The sequence below is a fragment of the Alternaria conjuncta genome (genome assembly GCF_024043145.1).
Source record: "Alternaria conjuncta strain BMP 0040 chromosome Unknown scaffold_4, whole genome shotgun sequence".
Taxonomy (NCBI): domain Eukaryota; kingdom Fungi; phylum Ascomycota; class Dothideomycetes; order Pleosporales; family Pleosporaceae; genus Alternaria; species Alternaria conjuncta.
The window spans coordinates 1,633,848-1,657,972 of NW_026250093.1; the positions used below are offsets into that span (position 1 = coordinate 1,633,848).

A 24,125-nucleotide genomic window follows, 5' to 3' on the forward strand; every position below is an offset into this window, starting at 1 on the left:
GTTTTGCAACCGCGCTTTCAGCCGTAGCGAACATAGATCGCGCCATGAACGCTCACGTACGTCAAAACTCCCGTCTTTTCCGTCGCGATGGAGCTTCGCTGGGCGGGGTAGCTGTTTACGCGTTCGCCCCGCGCGTACTGTTGTTGCTACCTGCCCCGCGTTTGTTGGAAAGATTGAAACTGACGTTTGCGACGACATACAGACACCAAAGAGAGACCGTTCAAATGTGCCAAGTATGTTGCCCTGCACAGACGCATTATGGGAAATGTGCTGACTCCAAATCCAGGTGTCGCTCGACATTCGTACGTCGCGATCTCCTCCTACGACACGACCGCACCGTTCACGCGAAGGATGGTGGCGCGCCCCTCCCCAGCGAGCAGAAGCGCCGAACGAACACCAAGGCAGCCGAACAGAAACAAGCCACGGCCGAGAGCGCGACGACACTCGAGCGCATCGAAGCTGAGAACGATGCGATGCACGAGGATGAGGACCTTAACGCTGCGGCCATGTTGATGACCGACTTCCACCACAAGGCAATGGCGAGCCAAGAGCCCGAGATGATCCCCGAGCACAACGAGCCCGTCATCTCGCCCACGGGCCCATCGATGATGGAGCCTGTCATCCCATACACTGCCCCTGGCCAGAACATGCTTCCGCAGATGCCGTGGCGAGACTCAATGGTGCCTCAATCCGAGCCCAAGTCGTCGCCCAACACACACTCAGCCTTCAACAGCGCCAGCGCGCTCGGTTCGCATCCCCACCAGCTTCCACCCCTGATGGAGCGCACCATGTCTGGCAGCGACAGCCTCGCGCCTACCTTCTCAGCAATGAACGGCGGCAATGGGTTAGGTACTCCTGGTGCCCTGTCACCCTACCCCTCCATGATGGGACCCGTGTCACCAGTTGACTACCGCAAGTCGCCCGGCCCCAATCAGGCTCTGATGATGACCCGCGCCCCTCAGCTGGACTCTGAAGAGCAGTGTGCAAGGATCTACGAGAACATCAAGCAGTACGACAGTGAGAACTCGCTCTTGGAGACGTTCCACTTGCCCAGTCTGAACACGCTGAACCGCCTGTTGAAGACGTACTTCGATCTGTTCCACCACCACCTGCCTTTCTTGCACCCCGCCACCTTCAACCCCACCGAGGTGTCTGCCCCGCTATTGCTTGCTGTGCTATCGATAGGTGCTCTGTACATCTTTGACCAAGACCAAGCCTATATGCTGCACATTGGATCAAAGGTCCTAGTCAACCAGTTCCTTCAGAATAAGGAAAACTTCAGTTCCCGCAAATGCCCGTTGTGGACGATGCAGAGCACCCTGCTCAACATGATTTTCTCTAGCTGGAGTGGTGATCCAAAGGGCCTTGAGTGGGCTTGCTCGATTAAGAGTCTTCTTGCCAACGTACGTATAAGTGTGTCTTGCTCACGATCGCCACTAACACATCGTAGATGGTCGCTGGAAATCGGTACGAGCTCAAGCTCCGATCAGATGCTCGTGATGGCGCTCAGCCAAACCACGAAGAATGGGTTGTCGACGAGCAATGCCGACGGACTTACTATGCGGTCTATATCTTCTTCGGCCTACTGACGCTCACCTACAACCACACTCCTGCAATGGGTTTCAACGAGTTCGACACCCTGGAGCTGCCTTCTTCGGAGTCGCTCTGGACCATGGAGGTTTCAGATGACGAAGCCTGGCGCGAGAGCCTGAGTGCTTCCAGGATCATCACGTTCCGCCAAGCGCATGACAACCTATTCCAAGGCGAGACTGCTCGTTACAGTGCTTTCGCGACACGCGTCATGATCAACGCACTGTTCCTCGAAGTATGGTACCACAAGCGTAGCCCTGAAGCTCTCCAAGACGTAGTCACCGAGTACAAGCTTCGCCTGGCCCTGGAGACATGGGAGAAGTCGCTTGAGCTCTGCGAGCCTGAGACAGTCGTTGTCCAACTGAGCGCTCCACACAAGGGCCATCCTCTCATTTTCAACGCCATGGCGCTGTACAGGAATACCAGGGCCCGACTCGTGGTCGATCTCAAGTCCATTCAAGAAGCTCTCCGCTATCACGACTCCTACGAAGTAGCTGCTGCTATGACGAATGCCCGCGACAAGGTCCAGCGTTCACCAGAGATGATCAAGGTCATCCAAGAATGCTTCGATTGCATCGAGGTTGCTGCCGTGCAAGGCATACGCTGGGTTGCCCGAACTTCCGCTACCAACTGGAGCATCGAGCATCCACTTACCGGCATGGATCTGATGGTCATCTTGACACTATGGCTCTACCGCCTGGAGCACGACGAAGAGCCAGCTACCGAGGAGGAGCTGGCCATGTACAACAAGCTGCGCAATCTGTTTGACGACGATTCCGTGGATGTCTACGGTGCAAAGCTGAGCTCCACTGTCGCGCGACTATGGGGCAGCATGATCGACGAGGTCGTCGTTTGGGGGTATGTAAATGCCTATTTGTTCTTCAGTAACTTGGCACTAACGATACTTAGCATCACCAAACTTATGGGCGAAGCTTTCAAGCTACATTCGCAAGCACTTGTTGGCTACGAAGATGCCATGTCGTCTCGTTCCGGATCCGCTACGCCATCAATGGCTGCTGGTGGTGTCCAGGTGCTCGAGATGCAGATGGCCTACTAAGCGAGAGACAGCTTCCGGAACTGGTCGCGATCTTCCACGATCTTGTTTCCATGTCGCGTTACTTTTACAGACTGTGGATTTCCTTCCTATATTTCGTCCTCTCCTTGCACCTGGGAGCATGGCAAGGAGTTTGGCGCCCCCAGCATCGGTCTATTGTTTATCTCATTTCATTTCATTTTTCTCAAGATCGGGGTAATACGGCGCACAGGGCGGGTCTGGTCCAGATTCCTACACTCTCGAGCTCATGCTCTACTCATTTGGCATTCTTCTAATACCTCTCCCTCGCTCATACCCATCGGCATTTCTGGACTGTTGAAGGCTGGCCCTAGGCGCGTTATTGCTTCACTTCGGTTCTGCTACTAGCGCTGCCTTTGTTGCATTCTTGCTAATATCTATTTCTTTTTGCCTGTACTTCGGTAATGCCTTTTCTTGGTGGCATTGGGCTATTTCCTTACATATACCATAGTATGTCATGATTCGACTTCGCGGTGACGGAGATGGGAGATATTACGGTAGTGGATATGAAGTCAAGGTGTAAATCGGTCTCAAATAGTACTGTATGAATACGTCTTCTTATGCCATCATGACATGAACGCAAATTGATATCTGCCTTGCTGTGATGTTTGTGTTCTTCGCGAAGTTGAGCATTCCAAGCCCTGGAGGTTCTTGAAAAGGCCACTAGTCGCACAGACCACCCCGGGGCCCGCTAGATGAAGCTTCATTCTCTTCCAAAATTTCGCGAAACCGACTTCAGCACGACGCATTACCAGCCACCACATCTTCGCATTTCTAATTCCTACCCAAAACCTACAGTCGCTTACCCACACAATGTCGAAAGATATCGAAGAGAAGAGGCTGAAGAAGGAGAAGAAGGACAAGAAGGAAAAGAAGGAAAAGCGCGCAGAGACAGACGGCGTGTCCAAGAGCAAAAAGGACAAGAAGGAAAAGAAGGTCAAGGGCGATGTCGAGATGGTAGACGCGCTCGAGGCTGAGCTCGAGAAGGAGCCAGAAGTCTCAATGGTCAACGTCGTGGACGGTGATGAGCCGCGCGGCGCACTCGTTCCCTTTGCCTTCCCTCTCGCAGACAACGACAAGGAGGTCAAGAAGATCCTCAAGACCGTCAAGAAGTGTATGTTTCCCACTTCATATGTGTTGGCCTGTTTGCGCACTTGAAAGAACAAGACTAACGTTCATCCTGCTACAGCCGCCAAGTCCAAGACCCTCCGTCGCGGTGTCAAGGAAGTCGTAAAAGCGCTGCGCAAGTCCGCTGCTTCAGGCGCCGGATCCTCCCTCGACGACCCCAGCGCCATTGTTGTCATCGCCGCCGATATCTCGCCCATGGACGTCATTGCGCATATCCCCGTTCTCTGCGAAGACCACAACGTACCCTACATCTACATCAAGAGCCGCGCGCAGCTCGGCGAGGCAAGCGCAACGAAGCGACCCACTAGTGTGGTCATGATCGGCAAGGACAGGATGGGCAAGAAGGCCGGCGAGGGTGACGAGGAGTTCACCGAGGCATACGGAGAGCTGGTCAAGGTTGTTGGCAAGGCTGCTAAGACAGTCAAGAAGTGAGAGCAATGCGACAAGTGGAGAAGAAGGTGATCGACCGTGTGTCGAGTGTATTGTTCAAAAGGGAAATGAGGAGTCTGGCGTTTTTCACCCATGGTTGGCTGATCAGTCCTCCTAGTGTTACTGTTTCAATTCTAGGCATCGAGCTAGGCTTGCAATATACCTCTACAAAACTTCACGCGCTCATGCCAACGGACAGTTTGCTCACGCGTCGCCTGCTGAACCAGCTACATTCACGGGTCTCACTCATGAGGCCTACACAAGACACTGAACGGAGCCCTCTGAAGATCGCCTGCAATTCGAGGTGCGATCCGATAAAAGAATGTCGGGTTTATGTACATATCAAGACAACCAAGTATAAACACGAAGAGAACTCGTTCACCACCCGCCCGCAGTTGACATTGTCAGTCGCAAGTTCAGAACCAAGGCCCTAGAGCCCATAGTCGTCCAATCCTCTGCATTCGAGCACAGAGCTCTGACAACAGCGCCTAGTTAGCAGCAGTCCACAGCGCCGGACCAGGGAACGTGTAAGTCGTAGGATTGGTGTAGATGTTGAACACGATACCCGGCATGTCCTTTGTGTACAAGCTGGTACCAGGAACGCCAGCCGTCGGTGCAACAGAGCCGCTACCACCGACCTTGAGGTTCAAGCCTACAGCAATACTTAGCATATGATCTTTTTACATCGAAAGCAGCCTGGAAGATGAGTGACCTACACTGGGGGTACAACTGCGCGCCATTCACGTTCTGCCCACCGTGAAGAGCAATGATCTCATGACGGATGACGTAGTTGCCAGGAGCAAGTTTGGCAGGAAGGACAGTGGAGACCTTGAACTTGTTCTTGATGAGCGTGTCTGTAACCCAAGTTCCTGGGCTGACGATAGCAGATTGAGAGATCTTGGACCAGCGGAGAGAACCGGGGGTCAGAGTGGTACAGTCGCCTGTATGAAGCAAGTGATCAGTAAGAGTGCATGCTGTACTGGTTCAAGCAGATGGCATACCGTTGCAAGGCGCAATGTAGTTGATAATCGGCCCCTTGTGACTATCAGGCCAAGTGTTCCACTCGAACTCGATAGTGTCTCCCGCATTGACATTGGCGTAGAGACGTCCCGCCGTAGCACTCTTGTGGCAGTTCACGTCCGCTGTGCCGACCGATGCAGGCTCGACGAAACCGATGTCTTGGTTCAACGCATCCCAGCCTGCGGTTTGGGGGCGGTTGTCCTTCGAGAAGTAGTACCACACGGGGTCGGAGCCGTTGGTGAAGGTGCCCTTTACGTTGACACCTTTGACGAAGCCGTGGGCGGATGCTGTGTCGAGAAGGACGGCGAGGGCGCCGAGTAGGAGTGCAGATGTGTACATCATGGAAAGAGTGATAGAGTGGTAGCGAACGTTGTTGCTTTGATGCTGATCTGTCGCACTTGTTTCTACCTACTCTTATATGTCTTCAAAGGTCTTCATAGTCTGTATGGCTTCTCATGGCGCTCCCGATCAGATACGGAGCACATCTACCGATCATTTCAGGTAATTCAAGGATCACATAGTACTGTTAGATGACTACAAGTCATTGCCTAGTCCTCTGTAACAGTAATGGGCATAGTCGCTATGGCGAAGCATAGCTTGTTGCTCCATGGTCATACACATGCTGCCCGCCGTGTAGCTTCCAAGACCTTTGATGGCTCAGAATTCCGGTCACAGGCGAAGAACCTGATATTGCTGTGATATTGAATCTGCTTCCGAGTGTGGTTGTGGCGCAGAGCGGCGCGCTTCGCGTGTCCTGGTTTTCTTTTGGGTTAATCTATTCTCCCCGGAAAGCCGCAAGCGAGCAATTTAAATACCGAGAGAGCAACGAATAGTAATCATATAGCGTGCAAATTGAAGTTACACTCGTCACTCGGGAGTGTTGTAAGGTTGCGGACAGTGAAGGGAATTTTTCCGTTGGCTCGCTACTGCTACAGCGGAAGGTGCACGCGGCGAGTGGAGTACCTCGTCCATGACAAACTCTAGCCACTTCATCCGTGACAAACTCTCAGTTTTTGCTCGCTACAGGAAGGTCTTCCAGAGGTTATGTGTAGAAATCGATATCCTAGACGCCGACAAAGGTGCTAAATTGTGCAGCCTATCCTGGTCTGCGTCTATCGTAGACTCAAACCTGATCGTTCGATCAAGCAAATAGCCTCCAGGACTTCTCTGACATGATTCCCCTGTCCCTACCCAAAGTGGGTCAGCGTATGTGTCGCGGACGGTATGGTAACGCCTGCGCGAAGTCAACACAACCTCTTCAAGAGCAATAGCTTTCAGACATACCATCTCGCCCTTTGGCTTTTGATCCTGTAGCGCTGTCTCCTCTTCCCCAGCCTTCTGCGCCTCGCTCTCCTCTTTGTCGTTCCATTCACGCTCGACCTCGACCTTCGTTTCTCTGTCGCTCACTTCCTCTTCGCCGCCCATGTCCTCGTCGCTCATCTCGTCTTCGAACCACGTCTCTTCTTCTGCCTCCGCGGTCTCATGGGTCTCCTCCACCCCAGCAGTGTATACTGCTATCGCATACAGCACATCGGCCTCAACATCCGGAACTGGTGTGTCCTCAGGTCATATGTCGTCTTCGAGTAAACCTTGCCTAAACATATACAATTTAGTTCTTTCTTGGAATCATCTAGAGTGTACCCGGGTACTCACTTTACTTCTTCTAAAGTCTCACGAAGTTCATCCAGCGTCCTGTTCACGGTCGGGTTTGTGCTGTTACGATACCATTGCTTCGTGATACGCCATATGGTTTCACCCTTGACGTAACAGGTGTATGCCTCATGCCAGTCTTCTAAAGTGCATGCAAGCATTGTGAGACACCTCATACGGTGGTATCTAGGAATAGCGCAATCAGCGAGTAATTCGCGCAAGACCTCGATACATTGATCGAATTCGTCCTGTTCGCGGAGCTCAACAGCAGCGTTGAAGCCGCTCGTAAACCGGCGATCTATTTCATCCATAGTGGCCATCTGGAACGTGCATGGCGTTGATGTGAGGGTTGGTGGGAGATATCGTCTCTGCGGTTTGTGATCTGTTGACTTTACGTGGGTAGCATAGCGATCCAAGGATGAAAGATCTAGCTGCACGTGGCAGACAAACGCTCAAGGACCCCGGGCCTCTAGGCCATACGTCATTGTATGGCAATCGGAGGTGAGAGACAGTTGAGAAGCATCCAATTCATAGAACCATAGAACGATTCAACGTATATGCCTGATTCTCATAAATAATACCACTCAATATGATACACGCGTTTCCAAACTCCATATAGCAGGCCTTGAGGGTGCATGCAAACAAATCGATCACATCAAAGCCGACACCCCAGTCTCCTTGCAACCTCGACATGTACTACCTCCGCATCTTCCGCCTGTGATGCTCGACCAAATCATTCTCCAGCACCATAACAGCGTCGAAATGATTCTCCCCGACAGCCTTCGCAATGAACTTCTTCTCTCCCTTTCCATCCACATATAGGCTCGCCTCCACGGACTCTCCGGCTCTACTGCTGATGATCAAGAACTCTTTCTCATCGCTAACCCCGAAATCAGGTTCGTATATGGCACGACCTAACAACTCATTAGTATCATAAAACACCGCCAAACTTGGACAAACGCCAAACTCACCGACAGCCATCTTGCCCACCCTTGCTAGCCAAGCCATAGCGAGCGCCTCTCGCTTATCTGGCACCCTTTCACCCTTCTGCTGCGCTAGGTTTCGTATATCCCGCGCCGTCTCCTCATCTTCCTTGTCTCTCTCCCACTCCAGCTCGCCTTTGATTCTTGGTCTGATGTTCAGGCCGCGGTCCATGTCGGAAGAATTCCATGTGAAGTGCTCATGTTTCCAGTCGTGTGCTGCTGTTCTGAATGAGCGGTGCTCGCGGGTGCGAGCGATCTCTGCGGGGTTGTCGACAGCGCGGATGTGCGTGAGATAGTGACTAGATGAAGAAGGTGGTAGGACTTTGATGGTGATGTGGTATATTGGTGCGATCAAGGCTGCGCCGTGTAGTTGTGCAGGGCTGGTTGGCATGATTGCGCTTCGGGTGTTGGGGACTTTGCGGCGATTGGAGATGTCGGGATCTGCTAGTAGTCAAAAGTAATTGGATTGGTGAGTATTAAAGTCAGAAACTCATAGTAGCCACATAAATAGTCCGCCCAGTCAGTGAATTTCATTTGTACTAGCCGGCTGGTGAAGTGTCGCAAACGCTATGCGAACGCGGCTTCAACAACGCACCAGCTCGCACGATATGCCATGTCTGTTTGACAGCTAAACAAAGCTTCAAGCATCGTGTAGTTTCACATTCCATATCCCACCTCTTGAAGTTGCGAATCGTGGTGCGTGCTGGACAATGATGATTGCGGCGTATAAAGGGTAGAATCACTTTACACGACGCGTCATGTGTATTTAATAAAGCAAGTTCTTAGTCAAGTACTAGACTGTCTGCAAGGTTGCCTATTGCGGAAAGATACGTCCGGCAGTATCTTCTAAAGAAGATAGTCACTGCTCACGGAGTAAAGAGAGTCGTAATGACATGTCGCGTAAAATTGTTCGAAAACGTTCGCCAGTGACGATTCTCAGAACCTACGGGTTATGCCAGTCCCACGCTGAGCCATCATCTGAACGAGTACTCACGCCATTGGGAAAAGCTACATGGCCCAACTCCTAGTATCTGCCGCCGGGTGGGGGTTGGCCATACTGCTGCTGACCTGGGTAACCGCCGGGGCCTCCTTGGGGCGGTCGCTGCTGGCCATACTGACCTGGTGGAGGTGCTTGTTGACCGTAGCCTTGTGGAGGTGCGCCGGGTGGAGCACCGTATCCTTGGGGCGGATGCTGACCAGGGGGAGCACCGTAACCCTGGGGTGGCTGCTGTCCATAGCCTTGCGGCGGCTGTTGGCCATAGCCCTGGGGTGGCTGTTGGCCGTAACCTGGAGGAGGTGCGCCATACTGGCCAGGTGGTGCGCCGTAGCCGCCAGGTGCAGGGTTGCTCTTCTCGTCCTTCGAGTCGTAGCTTCGATCAATGGCACCGAGAAGAAGCTTGATGATCCAAAGATCGGGTGTAAGATCGACAGGAGGGTTTGCGCGCATCATCTCTTCCTGTTCGTTTTCGAAGTCTGATTCTGCGTTAGCACAGGTCTAGTCTGGATCGTATGAGACTTACTGGACGTGCAGTCAACCATAGGGCCAACCTCGGGTTCCTCATCGAGTTGACTGAGGAATTTCCTTGCGGTCACATCGTTTCCTACCTGAGCAAACTCGAAAGCGACAGCACCACGGCCGTAGGGCGTCGACTGGAGCTGTCTGTAAGTCTCCTTGATGACCTTAAAGATCTCGCCGGAAGGCTCTCCCGCTGGCTGCCCATCGGTGATGGCAATGACCAATACTGGCTTTTGCATCTGTCCTGAGCGTGCCTTTGGGAGTACTATCTCCTGGATGACTTTCTTGTCCATAGAGGTACCCATGGGTGTGAGGCCCTTGAAGTTGACGCCACGCATGATCTCTGCGACCTGAGCCTCAGTCGCGACGCCATCTTGAAGAGGTCGACCCTGTTGGTTGCGAGCTCCCGAAAGATCGGTGTTCATGCAGCGGACAGAGATGCCATCGTTGTCAAAGAGAGTTGCAGCGAACGAGACTCGGTCCAAAATAAGGCGCAAATCTGTGATACGGCTACCTTCCTCTTCGAACTGCATGGATCCACTGTCATCTAATGTGTGTCAGCTTGATCACGATTCTCGAGCTGAGCAACTTACCGATGTATAGCACGATGTCGTAAAGCGCTAGCTTTACAATGTCATTGGCAATCTCCTTCTGGATCTTCCAGCGCGAGATGACTTGATTGATCTTCGCGGGCGCTTGTTGAGCAATCTGGTCAATATGTTGGCAGATTGGGAAGTTCTGGAGGCCCTTCTCTTGGATGCAGGCTTGCAGAAGCTGCTTGTAGCCCGCGATCTCAGCTGGTCCGGCCTGAACCTGTTGGGGAGGGGGCGGGCCGCCGCCATATCCTCCTTGTGGTGGAGGTGCGCCATACTGGCCCTGCGGAGGCTGTCCTGGTGGTCCACCCTAATATCACGTTAGTCTCTGCACAAATCTTCGCGGAAAGTCACTAGCTCTGCGCCTTTGCTCATACGTGGGTTTGAAAATCGAAGAAATCTAAATTAGTACGAACATTCGGTTGGAAAGCGGGCTGCTGGCCGTAAGGTTGGCCATATTGCTGCGGCGCCTGTCCGTAAGCGGGTTGCTGTGGTTGGCCCCATTGGCTTTGCTGCTGGTAAGGCTGTTGTGGTGGTTGCTGTCCATACGGCGGCGGGACCTGTGGCTGATTCCATTGCGCGGGGGGCGCTTGACCTGGTTGTGGGGACTGTGGGAATGTCGATTGAGAATACGGAGATGAAGGCTGTTGTCCTGGCGGTGGTGGCGGGGGTCTGCTATACCCTGACTGCCCTTGTGGATATGGTGAAGATGCGCCATATTGGGTGGGAGCTGCCGGTTGCGCAAAAGGCGACTGCGGCGGCGCATACGAACCAGGACGCGGAGGCATAGGAGGACCAGGCTGTTGTTGTTGCGCATAAGGATTTGGCGCCTGCCCGGCGTTGGGCTGATAGGCAGTATAGCTAGATGACATCTTGCTTGATAGAGGCATGTGTGGCTAGGTCCAGGAACGAAGTGTGGCGGAAAAAGTCCAGAGTGGATGCCGGGCGTGCGATAATTTATTGGAGCCAAAAGCAAGTGGAGAACTAGAGAAGAGGCTTGCGAATGCCCAGTCTTAAGTGGCGGGTAGGGAAGGGCGATGACGACGCAGAGCAAGTGACAAGAGAAAGAAAGAGCTTTGGGCTTACCCCGGGAGCACCGGCACCTTGGGCACCTGGATACGCTTGATACTGTGGCTGTCCAGGCTACGTTGCATTAGTGAATCATTGCCAACATCACCCTTCACTTGAAGACTTACGTAGCCGCCTTGTCCACCGGGCGGAGGATAGCCAGATGCAGCCTGAGCCGCCTGCATCTTAGATGCGAGCTTCGCCTGGTTAGCTATGACGATGGTGGGGTGGAGGGGTAGCTAAGGAGCTGGCTGATAACATACACCCATCTTGCTATTTGCGTGTAAGGGTTCTGGTGCGTGACAGAGGATTGAGAAAGTCGGACAAGGCTGATTCTTGAGATAGGAATTAACAAGGTTGAGATGGAAGGTCAGGTTATAATGTATGCCTTGCGATGTTGGCAAGAGCCGAAGCTGACGCGCTTACCTGCTAAGCCCCCGCCGGTGCACCGCCCTAGTCACGTATTGGTTAACGCCACATGGCCATTGTTCATTGCACACCAACACCGTGGCTGTTCGTTATGAAATGTGGGAACGCGTGAGGCTGTGCCTTCGGATAAAGTGACGAACGAGCGGGGCATCATCAGGCAACCGGATTTTGTACCAAACATTCTTGAGGCATGTGACGCTGCCGGCCAAAGACCCTGCTGCGCCTCTGCTCCATCTGACTGACCGTTACAAGTACATCTACATTCGTATAGCGCCCGCAGCTTACAAGGCGATTGATGCGCGTGGTGCTCTGAGTTGTGTAGCGTTGTTGCATCTTGACGCGCTCATGTTTAGATCGTTAAAGCACGACAAACGTCCAACTTCTCGACTTACGCCGGTGCATCTTGATACTTCCGCTGCTTCAAGCTGATTTTTCACGGTGTCACTGGCTCAAATTTCTAATTCTGCTTTCTGCTCGACATCTATGGTCTAAGAGTTCAGAGTACGTACATAACCGCGATACTGCCCATTACCTGCCTTCTTTGGTAGTAATTTTAGATCGCTCCAAACTGGTTTCGAAATAGTTTTCTCTGATACCCACACTGATCTCATAGCCGTCAAGCGTCTCAGGCTCGGTGGATCTCTCACCACGCTCTGCTGCGAGCGCAGCTCCCAGGATCGTACCAAGTTGAGCCTCATCTAGCACGTTCACTCGACGGAAGTCCATCAGACTTGGGAGATTGCAATACTTGAAGCGAATATTCTTGCTTGGAGCTGGGTAATGGAGGCTTCCGTAATCCAAGATAAAAGCAATGCCCTGGACTTCGTATCTTGTCTCAGGTGGGGTGCGGTGGTAGTCTTTGTATACCTCTAACACCAGGGCGTTGTGTAAATGCGTTGCGCCGGCGAAGACTGCAAGTCTTGTGCCCTCGGCCGAGATTTTCTCACCCGAAAGATACGTTATGGGATGAGTGGCCTCACGAGTATCGCCTTTCTCAGCGACTTGCTGCATCGAGGCCCAGCATCCTTGTGTATTCTTGCTGATCGCGCAAGACATTATGTCTGCTATACTGCCATGACCTGTTCGATGGGATCTGTTGCGTTCAGTCGCTCGATGCTGCGACTGTTCGGTAAGAGCATTGATAAAGGCTCTTTGAGATAAAGCCACAGCGGCTTCACTGGAAGTTACTAGCCGGCTACCCAACCAGCGATACTTAAAGAAGTCTTTGAACGCACGCATACGTTCCGGTTCTGCGTTGAAAGACTCTACTATTCTTTGGACTTCCGGTGGTAAGGAAAGCTGAACCCCTTTCTTAGTATGATACCAGTACTCGTACCGATACGGAAGATAGAGTACGTCTGTAGCGTTGAGGAATTGCAGTGATGCAGTTATCTCAAGTCCTCGAGCGAGTACAAAGCTGCTATCCCAAGTACCTGGTGCCACCTCAAGCGCGTATCTTGCAATCTCTTCACGATCTAGTGCCAACACACGACGGAACAGGTTGAGAAAGTCCCGCTCTTTCCACAGATCCGGCTCTCCACCTGCACATTGGTTTTGCAGAAGCTTTACGAACAGCTGCTTACTTGACGTGTTGTAATCAGGAACAAGACGATGCGCGGTCTCGTGATCCTGAGATGTAAGACCTAGCAGTGCGTATACTTTATCGTGAATAACGCTGCATCGAGACTCGGAGAATTCCTCGATTAACCACCGGAGTTCGAACTCCAGTGGCCAATCATAACCAGTGCGAAGGGATCGGGATCTCTTAGGGTCTCTATAGGTTCGATATTCTCCCCGAGATATCAGAAGTTTGAGGCCTGGAATATCCGGTTTGTCGTAAACGTACATATAGATCGCGCGGCCCAGCTCATCTGCATTTGCCCGGTACTCGCCTAGCCAGATTTCCAGAGTCGGCGGCAACAATGCTTCCTGGACAACCCACATGCGGCACCAGTATGGCTTCTGGAGAATGTTTATTATGGCCTTCTGGGTCCACTGCCTACCAGGATGGTGATCGGGTATGAAAGGATACGCCACGGTTTCGTCGGTGGTCGTCTCTCCCAGCCACGCGATGACTGATCTAGCTGTCGAATACAGGTGAAACATCTTGGTAACTTGTTGATTTCGCTCCTCGATATCATTTTGGTTTATACCTGCATCCGCAAGTTAGCGCCCTTGAAACACTAGTCTCGCTGATCTGTACTCACAGATAGCATCAACCCACAAAGTAGCATTCTTATCAGTGTTCCAGGAGCGAAAGTGACGTAGGAAGTCCCAAAGATTCTTTCCGATCTCGATATCCACGCCATTACATTGTATGCTACACTTCCCACTTTCCGGAGACCATGTGTATGACAGTGCGTGGTAGAAAAGGTGTTCATGCAGTTCTGCGTGAGAGAGAAAACATCGTATCGGCTCATGCGGCTCTCCAGGACACACCTTGAGCAACCGAATGGAGTTGGTGTTCGGATCAAGAGGTCTATACAGGAATACCGGCATGCCGCCTGTAAGATTATCCAAAGCGGGGCCGACCGGGTGGAATCAGATTGCCTGCGCTCCCTTGACCTGTAACTGAACTTAGGGGGATAGATAAGGATTTCGGCCACCAAGCTTCCATCAAGCTCAGGCTGCGTGAGGCGAGTGTCATCGAGAGAGGGATTTTCGGACGCCGGCGAGGGCAGCACATGTATGAAAAGTAACATCCCATGACTTATGCATATGCTGTGACACAGTGTGTGATTGCCACGTTGTCAGCGAATCCAATGCCGGCCTTATGACGAAGAGTCGCGTCGAATCCTTAGCGAGTGGGCGGATGCAGGTGTGCTGGGGGATGGGCGCTTAGTTGTTTGTACCCGTTTGTAATACACCGAGTGGGTTTCCCAAGTACTGGTTCTGTACTTTAGCTGATAAGTAATAGAGGAATAATTCTTGCATAGCGTTGAGGCATATCGTTCTAAAGCCTGCTGCGCATCTGTGTAGCTGTGCTGAGCGGTAGCCCAGGGGGCGGGCATGCAGTGACGAAAGAAACCGTGTCATGTCTCGGAATACTTGCTGGCTACAATCTTGATTAGACCACCTTTTTGTGTACCTTCCTCATTCATTAAATAACGTTACTGCCAAAAGGTATGTGAAACTAGCAGGATCGCGTGCTCTTCTTTTGGCGCAGCGCAGTTTTGAGGAGTGGCGACGGCGATCACTATCATGGCTATATTCGTCTCGTATTGGACCATCGTGTATCTTTATACGTGCGAATCGCTGTGATGGTCAGAATCAGAGATCCGATACAGGTTGTCGAGGGGGAAGCCGCCACCAGCCGTGTCGGCGGGCGATGCCCCGCGGGCCGCAACCCCGCCCGCCCTCAACTCAATCCATACATACGATCATGCACTCGTGCATACACTATTTACTTCACGTGCGGAGGCGGTCCTCGATGACCTGCTCAACTTTGCGTAAAGAAATTTCTTGTCCTCATATTAGCATCTACCTAGGTATGATCCAGCAGTCAACATTCTCGCGCTTGGCTTCGCGACAGTCGGCTTCTTGTTTCTCGCTGATAAATCCAGACGCGATAGCCTGCACGATGGCTCACTAGCATCTCACCCTGGCGCACCGATCTTGACTATCGGAGTGTGTATCATGCAAAGTCTTACTTTCGGCTGGGTCCTCTGGAATCGATAAATTCAGTGGACATGGGAAAAGAACTCACCGGTTCGAGGGTGATAAGACTCGCCAAATATCAGTGATCAAAGTGAGTGGTGTTAGAACGCACGTACTGAAACATCCGACAGGCTTTGCAAATTCTCACAATCCTTACTACGTACATATCACGAAGCAGTGATATATGAAAGCATCGATCCGATTGCGATATATGAATCAAGCACGATAGGAGGGCTTCATTTCTCAATTTGATGTTAACCTCCTGTCCGTCTATACCCTATAGCAAGACCACTTGTCCCATCCACCATCGCACCAAGCATATACGTTGCTGCCGTACTGCCTCGTACATGCTGCAGGAGTGTCGACATTCAAGACTATACCGGCGTTGAGGGCTCCACCTGAGCATCGCCAGTCGTTGCATGAATTTCCGACCCGGCCAGCAGTCAAAGGAAAGGGAGGAAACTGCTCACGGCAGGCCCGGGGCATGTCTATGCCGCCGAGTCTCTGGCCAGCTGCCGCTGCAGCAGCTGCTGGGGCGACGAGCGCTGCTGGGGCGCCAAATGCTGGCCCGGCGAGGAGGCCGAAGCTGATAATGGCACCGAGAACTGTAGTGTGGGTAACCATATTGTTCCCTGTACACAGACGAGTGGAAGTTAGTAATTGGAGAGATAGGTTTCTATGTCTCAGTTTGGGGAAAGGAAAGATCTCGCTACTGCCACATACCTAGGTATTTGATGAAGACTGATGCGAACAAGTAGATCGTGGCTGGGTCTTGAAATTTGTGAGATGGTCGCGGTGTGCTCGGTGAGTGGGTGACTATGGAGGGGAGCTACCTAGGTATTCAAGGTGAAGAAGAGTAGTTGTTATAGTGATTTGCTCCTGCTTCGAACATGCGCCTTCATGTAGGTCGTCCAGGCATATTGATTACTAGCCACGTCACAACTGTCGACCAAATGATCTTACTTGTACGCTAGACGTTGGAAGGGAGGGGAAGGGGGTGGGTCTAAGATCGTTTATGCTACTATGCGGCGCAGCTTGGTGTAGCCGAAGTAGTGATAAGCAGGCGCAAACATATGTGGCAAGGCTCTCGACCTTGGAGCATATCGTCTTCCAAATCCGGACGTTATACAGCTACCATTATAAGCCCGCCTCACCTATTAACTCTTTCTGGTCCCCTTACGCATCCCGCCCTAAACCGCATCTCTTCCATTAGTCCGCGCACATTCTGGCCTTCTGCTGCTAGACAGTGCACATACGGCAAATTGACGTATGTCATCAGCCCTGCAAGCTTTGTGCAGAAGTCTTGCTTACGTTTGCGCTCTTCAAATTCGGAAACGCGACAAATTGGAATGAAGGCTGCGAATGAAGACTCGCCAAGTAACCAATACACAACGCGTGAGAATGGATGTGTTTTGGCATCCGAAAGACCTTACAAAGTCCTCGTTGAAGATGGACCGTGAAACAGTGGGACGTAAAACCATCAACTCGAAAGCGACATGTCAACCACAAGTGACAGAAAGAAAGTGAATTTGTATATGTCCGTCTATGCCTTATAGCAGCCCCAACTGAGCGCATCTCCATTGCACCGAGCATACACTCCAGCCCCATATTGATTAACGCATGCCCGAGGGGTGTTGACACCCGTCTTGAAATTGGTGTACGCATCCCAGCACTTCCAACCGTTGCATGTACTATCAAACCGAAGAGCTCTCCACTGAGGTCCAATTTCCTTTATACAATAGGCGTCCATGTTAATGCCCTAAATCATCGATGTCCGAAGTTAGTGTTTGTCTCACCAAGATTGCTTATATGGGAGAATCTACCCCAAGGTATTCACCTGCTGCTGCTGCGGCGATGGCGGGTTCTGCAAGGGCTGCTGGAGCGGCAACTGTTGGCGCAGCGAAGAGACTGAAGCTGATGATTGCGCGGATAATAGTGATGTGAGTGACCATGTTGGCGGGTGCGTTCTAAGTAAAATTAGCCATCGTAAAGGTGAGAGTATATCATTGAAGTTTAAATGTCGTAGATCGCGCTATAGGAAGGGACTCGTTACTATGACATACTTGATGAAGATCGCTGAGGACCGGCGTATGGTATATAGCTCTTTCAATTTGTGAAGGGTCCGTTGCGTATTAGAAGAATGAATGGGGATGGGAAGGAGCTGTTCGAGATGAAGAAGAGCCGTTTTTATAGCAATACCTTCATCTTTGAACACACGCTTCCATTAGGTCGTCGGGGCGTAAGGCGTATTCTTTGTCGCCCGGTTCAAAGTATTGGACTAGGCTATCCTCATCGCAGGCTAGAGTTCTGGGGCGTAAGCTGAAGTGACATAGACCGGCATGCAATGCAGTCCGGTGGAGTGCCGTTCATGCTGACATGCAGCATAGCTTAGAAAAGACAGGTGAGTCTATTGACAAGCGGCCCGATCCTACGTAGCGAGTCTGCTGGAGCTAGATGCACTTTTTAGTAGACAGTATCGAGACAGGACTGCTTATCTATCTGCTCTGGGCTTTGGCGTTGACAGAAGGTCGAGCCTGGACGGAGGTGAACTCAGATGGGGAAGGTCTGAGGTTAGGCCCTCCGTAGGATTCGAGTGCGGGGCCAGCCGAGCACGCAGGGACTTACATACTAAGCGTAGGATTGGTTCTGTTAAATAGACTTCTCTGTCGATGTTAGCGAAGGCTGGTGAAGGATGCTCACTACAGCATCGTTCAAGGTTTGTGGTTAGAAAGTGTGCCGCTTGCAAGGAAAAACCCACCAATCGTTTCTTGGGTCGCGACCTTACAGTAAACCTCTGGAAATCTTCATATGTCGCGCAATAGAAGCGGACAGACTCCAATGACAGGCCACGTTTGAGATCATCGCTAGGTTTCCATGTGTATCTCGTAGTGATGCAGAACGAAAGAAACTCCACGATGAAATTCGCAGGAGAATTGTGGTTTACCGCTCGGACTGAAGTCATCCGTCAAACAAGCAGATACGCATTCTTTCTGCTCAATAAGTCTGTGCTGCCTCATGTATTACTCGAACTGATTGCGGCTAGGATCAGGCGCAGCGTATCCTCTCCTGAGAAGGAAGCTCTGCAGTCTATCCTCAACTCTCGCAAACTACAATTCCGTTAGCCTCAAAGACATTATTTGCGACTCCGTTAGGTCACTATTTAGGATGCGCTCTCTGAGCTGAAGCACTTACAAAACCCCGTCCCTGTACTCCATCTCTGACCCATACTCCATATCCACCCATGAGGTTTGCCATCATGACGTCCGTGGACAGGCGATCTCCTACTATTGCGATTTGATCTGGTCTGGTCACACCAGAGTCTGGATGTGCCCTGAAGTAAGCCATGACCTCTTCCTTACAGCCAGGCTTCTTGGTGGTATGTCGCAACACTTTGACACCGGTGTTGGCCTCCAAGACATCGGCTTGGGCATAATTCTTATCGGATGATGTGCCAGCTGTGTTAGACACTATCAAGAGTTTTGAGCCTGGATAAGCGCGTCGCAGGCGCTGGAAATGATCCTAAAATGGTGATTAGTAACGTTCTGGGTGGGGAAAGGCGCGTAGCAGTACTTCATACGGCTTGTGAATCTCATCGGTATGTGGGACAGCAAAACAATTGTCTTTGTCGAGCACTACAGCTTGGATGTCTACCTCTTTCTGCTCGTTGACCCCATCCTTTCTAAAGGCTTTCGACAGGGGAATGGGTAGATGGTTGAATGTTGAGACTGTATGCTGCGGGAGACAAAGAGTCGGATTCCAAATCAGCCGGAAGACGTTTAAAGTGCCCGAGATGTTCATTTGGGATGCAGCGTGGTATGATTGCGATGGTGGATCTGGATGGTGACGCGCTTGTTGCGCGCTGCTTTTCCAGAGATGTTATTTCCGACGGTTCCGATTTCGTTCCGAGCAACTCTCGAGACCGACCGCTGCAAATAGTACCGGTGAACTCTGCTTAGTGTGCCTATACGTTTGTTCAGTTCGAAAGAGCAGATCGGTATTAAATTCCAACGAAGTTCTAACAATCGTCGCTGCGCTACCTACCTAGGTAGCGAGGAGCGTACGTTTCTACCTCCTTCGAAGCAAAAGCCTGTTATTAAGCACAAGCATAATTCATATACAATCCACAATGATAACGCGCTATTACAAGATTAATGCAACTCGATAGAATGAGGCTTGGACAGACATCGAGTTCTTGAGGAAGAGCAGGCAGCAGAGAGCGATGGGATGATGACTAAGGCATGGCCCAAGCTCAACCTCAACTTTCTGTAGACAGCGATATTAGCACCGCGCACGCGCTCTGCACCCACGACACCCAAGACTGCGCCGTGCACCGTTACCGACGATTCCTGCGTATCAAGAAGGCGACGGAATCCACTAGACACAATCGCGCCCCGAGTGCGATTTGCGACCACGACACGAAGTCTTCACTTGTTGCGATCTACCACCATCCTACGGCTTCGAACACGCGAAGGACTCGACTAGTAATACCAGTCAAATTGGACGAGAATCAATACAACCAAAATGACGAGCACTATCGGCATCCCAATCAAGCTCCTCAACGAGGCAGCAGTACGTTCACCGTCAAGGACTCTACCAGTACTTGAGCCTGCGCTAACAGGTCCCAGGGTCACATTGTCACGCTTGAAATCACATCTGGCGAAGTCTACCGCGGCAAGCTGATTGAAGGTAACTCCCCGTATAGCTCTTAGCTCTTAGGCGTTATGCTAACCAGCTACAGCCGAGGACAACATGAACGTACAGCTGAAAGACATCACTGTAACCGCCCGCGACGGCCGCGTCTCACATCTCGAACAAGTATACATTCGAGGAAGTCATGTGCGGTACTTCATCGTTCCAGACATGTTAAGGTAAGATCCAACGCCTTATTGGAAGGAGACAGGCACTGACAGGTCACAGGAACGCACCCATGTTCCGATCGAGAGGCACAAGGGGCCGCGGTGTTGGTCTTGCGCGTGGAAGGGCCACAGTCAACAGGGCCAGGGCCAGCACTCGGGGCGGCGGTCGCTGAACGAGCTGAAACTTACGGGCGAAAAGACAACACAAGCAGAGAGCATGCTACCGGAAGCGCAGCAGCAGCGAGGACGCGCCATTTGGTGCGAGGACTAGACAATGGAGGGAAGGACAGGTATGCAACCAGGTCGTTCTTGCTGGACATACGCTGAAAATTGGGATAGCCACAAATTTGATGATACCTTTGAATGGGATGAATGCACATTTTCACATCACCAAGAGTAGCGCGTGCTGAAAGAATGAACGGCGGCATATGGAGTGAAAACGCAACCGGGCGTAGTCGCGAATGTCTGATAGTCCCTGCGGCAGGCGGGCGCCTACCCCACGTCCAAAGGCGAGACCCCCGAGAACTCCGCAACTCGACACTTTTTCAACCAACACAACATGGACATGGAGATCAAGAACCCACGGCGCATCCTCGCTATCGGTGCGCCGGGAGCAGGTGTACTTCCACTGCTGAAGGGTACTTGATACGCCCTCTGCATTACGCGCATCTACTGACTCGGCTCAGAACTCACAGGATCCGCCCCAGAGCAAACCTCCGAAACCACGGCCGGCCTTACCCACGAATGGCGTCTTGAGACCAAATACTACACCGCGAATCTTCCCATCTGGGTCGATGAGCTCAGCAACGTCGCGGAATGGCGCACCGAATTCACCAAGCCCGAAGCTCGCGAGGTCGTCACTGCGCTCGGTGCGTGGATATACTGCTTCAAGAAGCCAGTTGAAGCAAAGGATTTAGAAGTAATCAAAGAGACCATGCAGGCCGTTTCCGATGTCATCGAGCGTGCCTGTGGATACGGTGGTGACATGGTGTGTTTGGCTGTCGCGATGCCCCAATCCACAACACCTTACCTTGAGAAAAGCAATGAAGACTGGGAAGAACTGGCCATGGACTACGGCTTCGAATACGTCGACTCAGAGAAGAAGGGCAAGAACGAGTTTGGCGAGGCGACAGGAATACACAGAGTGCGGGAAGCGCTGGAGGCTGGGGAATGGGAAAGCATGGCGGGTTTGGGCTTGGGCGAGGATGACGACGGCTTTGAAGGCAGCTTCGCGGCAGAAGAGGCGGAGATGAACATGGAGCTGTTCGGCATGAAAGGCGCACTAGCCGGGTTCGACGACGATGAAGGTCAGGAACCTGGAGACAAAGAAGTCGAAGACCTGGAGGTCATGATGCAAAAGATGGTTGCGATCAAAGAAATGGGCGAGGGCATGGAAGAGGCCGAGCGAAAACGTTTCGCTGCAAAGGCAGTGAACGACCTGCTGAAAGATATATGATACGGACATATCTGGACTGCCACAGACACTGCCGAGCACTATCGTAAATGCCTACCTACCAGCGACTATTTCAACTCTTCACCCCGAAACACAACAAAAACGGGAAATCCATCTCTCTCGCCGGCTTCCCATCCTCAGCATCAACCTCCTTCCGCAGAACAAAGGCTTCGTCAACCCTCACCTCATTAAACCCTGTCCCTAACAATAACTCTTCCATCTCGCTTTTCTTAATCCCATGCCTCTCTACACCCGGCCTCTTACTTATCGGATGAAACGGTACGGCCTCCGGTCCAAAGTCCTCATAATCCGTTAACGCGACCACACCTCCGGGTTTCAGACACTTGTGCATAGTCGCTAGGATCTCCGCCATCGAAGGGATATGATGCAGCGTCAGGTGGGAAACCACAAGATCGAATCGATACGAATAAGGTGGCGATGAAGCTTCTCCGCGATGGGTGGCAAGGAGCGCTGCTGCGCTTTGCAGCTCATGCGAGTCCGGGTTCGTTAGGAAGTGGTTTACTGAACAGAGGTTTGGGTGGTCTGTTGGAAGATCCGCAAGCTTGGTGTCGAAGGCGCTTATCATGCCATCTGCTGTGTCGACGCCGATGAGGCTGCGTACGTGTGGAGCTAGCATGAAGGAAAGGAGGCCAGTTCCGCAACCGATTTCTAGTACATCGAGATCTGTGATGCTCGTCAGTTCAAGAGCGTAGTGGGATGGCGGCATGATAATACGTTTGCTGCTTCCATCTTTGAATGCAGGCACGTAGCGCTTGATGGCCTCGAGTGCTTTTGAAGTTGACTCTACATGCTTCTCATTCGAATCCCATTCTAGTGCTTCCTTGCTGAAGCGCGCGTTGTTGATCTCTTGACTTGTCGTCATGACGTTGGTGATGTGAAAGTTAAAGGTTACGTGCTTTCGAGAAAGGACCGAAAAGTACTAGTAGCAGTCGTGCATGAACAGTTGTAAAGCAATGCTGAGGCGTGTCGTGATTGATACGAATGTACTTGTGCATACGTAGAATGCTGTGCGGGGTTTGCGGCATGATGCGGGGCGCTTCCGTCCTGGGGATGACCGACAGTCGCGACTTCCTGTAATCGTGTCGCGGGACACAAACAATCAATATCCGCCTTATTCCCCCCGCATCCTTGTAGAACTTTCCGATTCGCTAACTGCAGTCCCATCACTGCAAAACCAGCAGCCGGGATTCTCGAGAGCTCGGCCTTGACGTGGGAGAGGCTGTGCAGCGATGCCTTCCTCGGGCGATTGCACTGGCTGCTTTTCAGCCAATTCTTTACTTCCCCGCTCTTTCCTCTCACCTCTCCTCAGTATCTCAGATATACGTACCGCGTGAAGATAACAGGGATATCGGTGTCTAAGCCTCTTCACACTAAGATGATCAAATGAGAAACTTCAGCTTGTTGCGATACAGCACCAGTACCATCACACGAAAGAGCTTGGGAAGAGATGGCAGCCTTGGGCTACACACAGCTGGATCGAAGCAAAAGGGCTATTCGTCTCCTCACGGTAGCGCCTGGTGGCCCCGACGATCAGATTCAGTGCCAACTCACGCATGCTGATCTCGACGAGCGACCTTCGTTTATCGCCTTATCGTATACATGGGATCAAGGCGGCGGACAAGACAAAATCCAATGCTGCGGGCACGTTGTCTAGGTTGGCAAGAATCTATGTAACTTCCTCCATCGCTTCCAAGTTTAGGATAAAGGTCGCAGAAGTTAGCTATAGATTAATGCGTTGTGTATGTATTATATGCGATATGCAGATAACTGTTAGTTAACTAATATAGAAAGGTATTAACTAGCACGATATTCACGAGCGCAATCATCAAGTCGGCCAAATGCGCGCGTTGTTCTCCACCGCCGCATCCACCATTGCATGGTTAGGCGAATCGGATGGCAACTCTGATCTAGTCTACTACGCCATACTATTATCCGCTCCACGACAGTCCCTTGGCCTTAACAATTTTGGGACACGCAGAGCGCTGAGAGATCTTCTGAATCGAAAGTACTGGTCACGCGTTTGGGTCATACAAGAATTCCTTTTGCCTGTGAAGTTGGATGTGTGGTGGGGCAGATGCCGTGTCAAAGCCAGCGACCTACATCAGCTTGTTTGGGCTATGACTGGATTCTCCTCGCGTAGCAAACCGCAAGACTATCACGTATGGAACACGCCTGGGAGGGTTCTGTTGCTTTACAGGACGAACTATCAAACAATGTGTCGTTTCGAAAAACACGACTACTGTAAGGAATTTGCGGACGCAATGACACTACAGTCCCTATTACGATCTTTTTCCTCATCCCAGTGCACGCTTATCCACGACAGAGTGTACGCTCTACTGGGAATAGCAAGCGATGTCATATATTCATCTGACCCAATTTCACCGGACTACACCAAATCGCCCACGGAGCTGTCCATGGACGTGCTACGGAGCCAGTACGGAAATCAAATTCCTGGAGTTAAACGTGCATGGATCTCGATCGAACTACTTTGTAGTGTGCTTGGATTGACCCGTCGGGAGATTGAACAATCTGCTTTCGTGAGAGCTCGGAAGATCGAACGAGAAACTCGCGCTCTGGACCTCAGTCATCACTCCGCCCTATGTTTCGATTGGGTCTCGCCCGTTCCCTTGCCGGAAATAAGCACGCCTCGTTCCAAGCAT

General features: G+C 51.7%; 9 protein-coding genes across 9 annotated transcripts; 4 read left to right on the plus strand and 5 right to left on the minus strand.

The window, feature by feature from the left end:
• Nucleotides 1–87: 87 nt before the first annotated feature.
• J4E85_003400 (uncharacterized protein) lies at nt 88–2,647 on the plus strand (the record flags this gene model as incomplete). Its single annotated transcript, XM_051467668.1, has 4 exons — nt 88–107; nt 287–1,403; nt 1,451–2,448; nt 2,500–2,647. 4 exons carry the CDS (start codon nt 88–90, stop codon nt 2,645–2,647), a joined length of 2,283 nt encoding a protein of 760 aa, XP_051328827.1.
• Nucleotides 2,648–3,475: 828 nt separating this feature from the next.
• Nucleotides 3,476–4,222, plus strand: J4E85_003401 (uncharacterized protein; the record flags this gene model as incomplete). Its single annotated transcript, XM_051467669.1, has 2 exons — nt 3,476–3,776; nt 3,852–4,222. 2 exons carry the CDS (start codon nt 3,476–3,478, stop codon nt 4,220–4,222), a joined length of 672 nt encoding a protein of 223 aa, XP_051328828.1.
• A 485-nt stretch (nt 4,223–4,707) lies between these two features.
• Nucleotides 4,708–7,209, minus strand: J4E85_003402 (uncharacterized protein; the record flags this gene model as incomplete). Its single annotated transcript, XM_051467670.1, has 6 exons — nt 4,708–4,871; nt 4,936–5,160; nt 5,221–5,628; nt 6,244–6,259; nt 6,524–6,799; nt 6,898–7,209. The coding sequence occupies 6 exons, from the start codon at nt 7,207–7,209 to the stop codon at nt 4,708–4,710; spliced, it is 1,401 nt and encodes a 466-aa protein (XP_051328829.1).
• Nucleotides 7,210–7,585: 376 nt separating this feature from the next.
• On the minus strand, nt 7,586–8,263 carry J4E85_003403 (uncharacterized protein; the record flags this gene model as incomplete). Its single annotated transcript, XM_051467671.1, has 2 exons — nt 7,586–7,803; nt 7,861–8,263. The coding sequence occupies 2 exons, from the start codon at nt 8,261–8,263 to the stop codon at nt 7,586–7,588; spliced, it is 621 nt and encodes a 206-aa protein (XP_051328830.1).
• Nucleotides 8,264–8,896: 633 nt separating this feature from the next.
• Nucleotides 8,897–11,234, minus strand: J4E85_003404 (uncharacterized protein; the record flags this gene model as incomplete). Its single annotated transcript, XM_051467672.1, has 5 exons — nt 8,897–9,345; nt 9,393–9,935; nt 9,982–10,291; nt 10,398–10,842; nt 11,068–11,234. The coding sequence occupies 5 exons, from the start codon at nt 11,232–11,234 to the stop codon at nt 8,897–8,899; spliced, it is 1,914 nt and encodes a 637-aa protein (XP_051328831.1).
• Nucleotides 11,235–18,155: 6,921 nt separating this feature from the next.
• Nucleotides 18,156–18,933, minus strand: J4E85_003405 (uncharacterized protein; the record flags this gene model as incomplete). The annotated part of the gene is made up of 3 exons (XM_051467673.1): nt 18,156–18,242; nt 18,328–18,654; nt 18,706–18,933. 3 exons carry the CDS (start codon nt 18,931–18,933, stop codon nt 18,156–18,158), a joined length of 642 nt encoding a protein of 213 aa, XP_051328832.1.
• A 723-nt stretch (nt 18,934–19,656) lies between these two features.
• On the plus strand, nt 19,657–20,262 carry J4E85_003406 (uncharacterized protein; the record flags this gene model as incomplete). Its single annotated transcript, XM_051467674.1, has 5 exons — nt 19,657–19,704; nt 19,761–19,821; nt 19,874–20,003; nt 20,053–20,095; nt 20,131–20,262. The coding sequence occupies 5 exons, from the start codon at nt 19,657–19,659 to the stop codon at nt 20,260–20,262; spliced, it is 414 nt and encodes a 137-aa protein (XP_051328833.1).
• A 288-nt stretch (nt 20,263–20,550) lies between these two features.
• On the plus strand, nt 20,551–21,447 carry J4E85_003407 (uncharacterized protein; the record flags this gene model as incomplete). The annotated part of the gene is made up of 2 exons (XM_051467675.1): nt 20,551–20,629; nt 20,678–21,447. The coding sequence occupies 2 exons, from the start codon at nt 20,551–20,553 to the stop codon at nt 21,445–21,447; spliced, it is 849 nt and encodes a 282-aa protein (XP_051328834.1).
• Nucleotides 21,448–21,517: 70 nt separating this feature from the next.
• J4E85_003408 (uncharacterized protein) lies at nt 21,518–22,327 on the minus strand (the record flags this gene model as incomplete). Its single annotated transcript, XM_051467676.1, has 1 exon — nt 21,518–22,327. One exon carries the CDS (start codon nt 22,325–22,327, stop codon nt 21,518–21,520), a length of 810 nt encoding a protein of 269 aa, XP_051328835.1.
• Between the last annotated feature and the right edge of the window lie 1,798 nt (nt 22,328–24,125).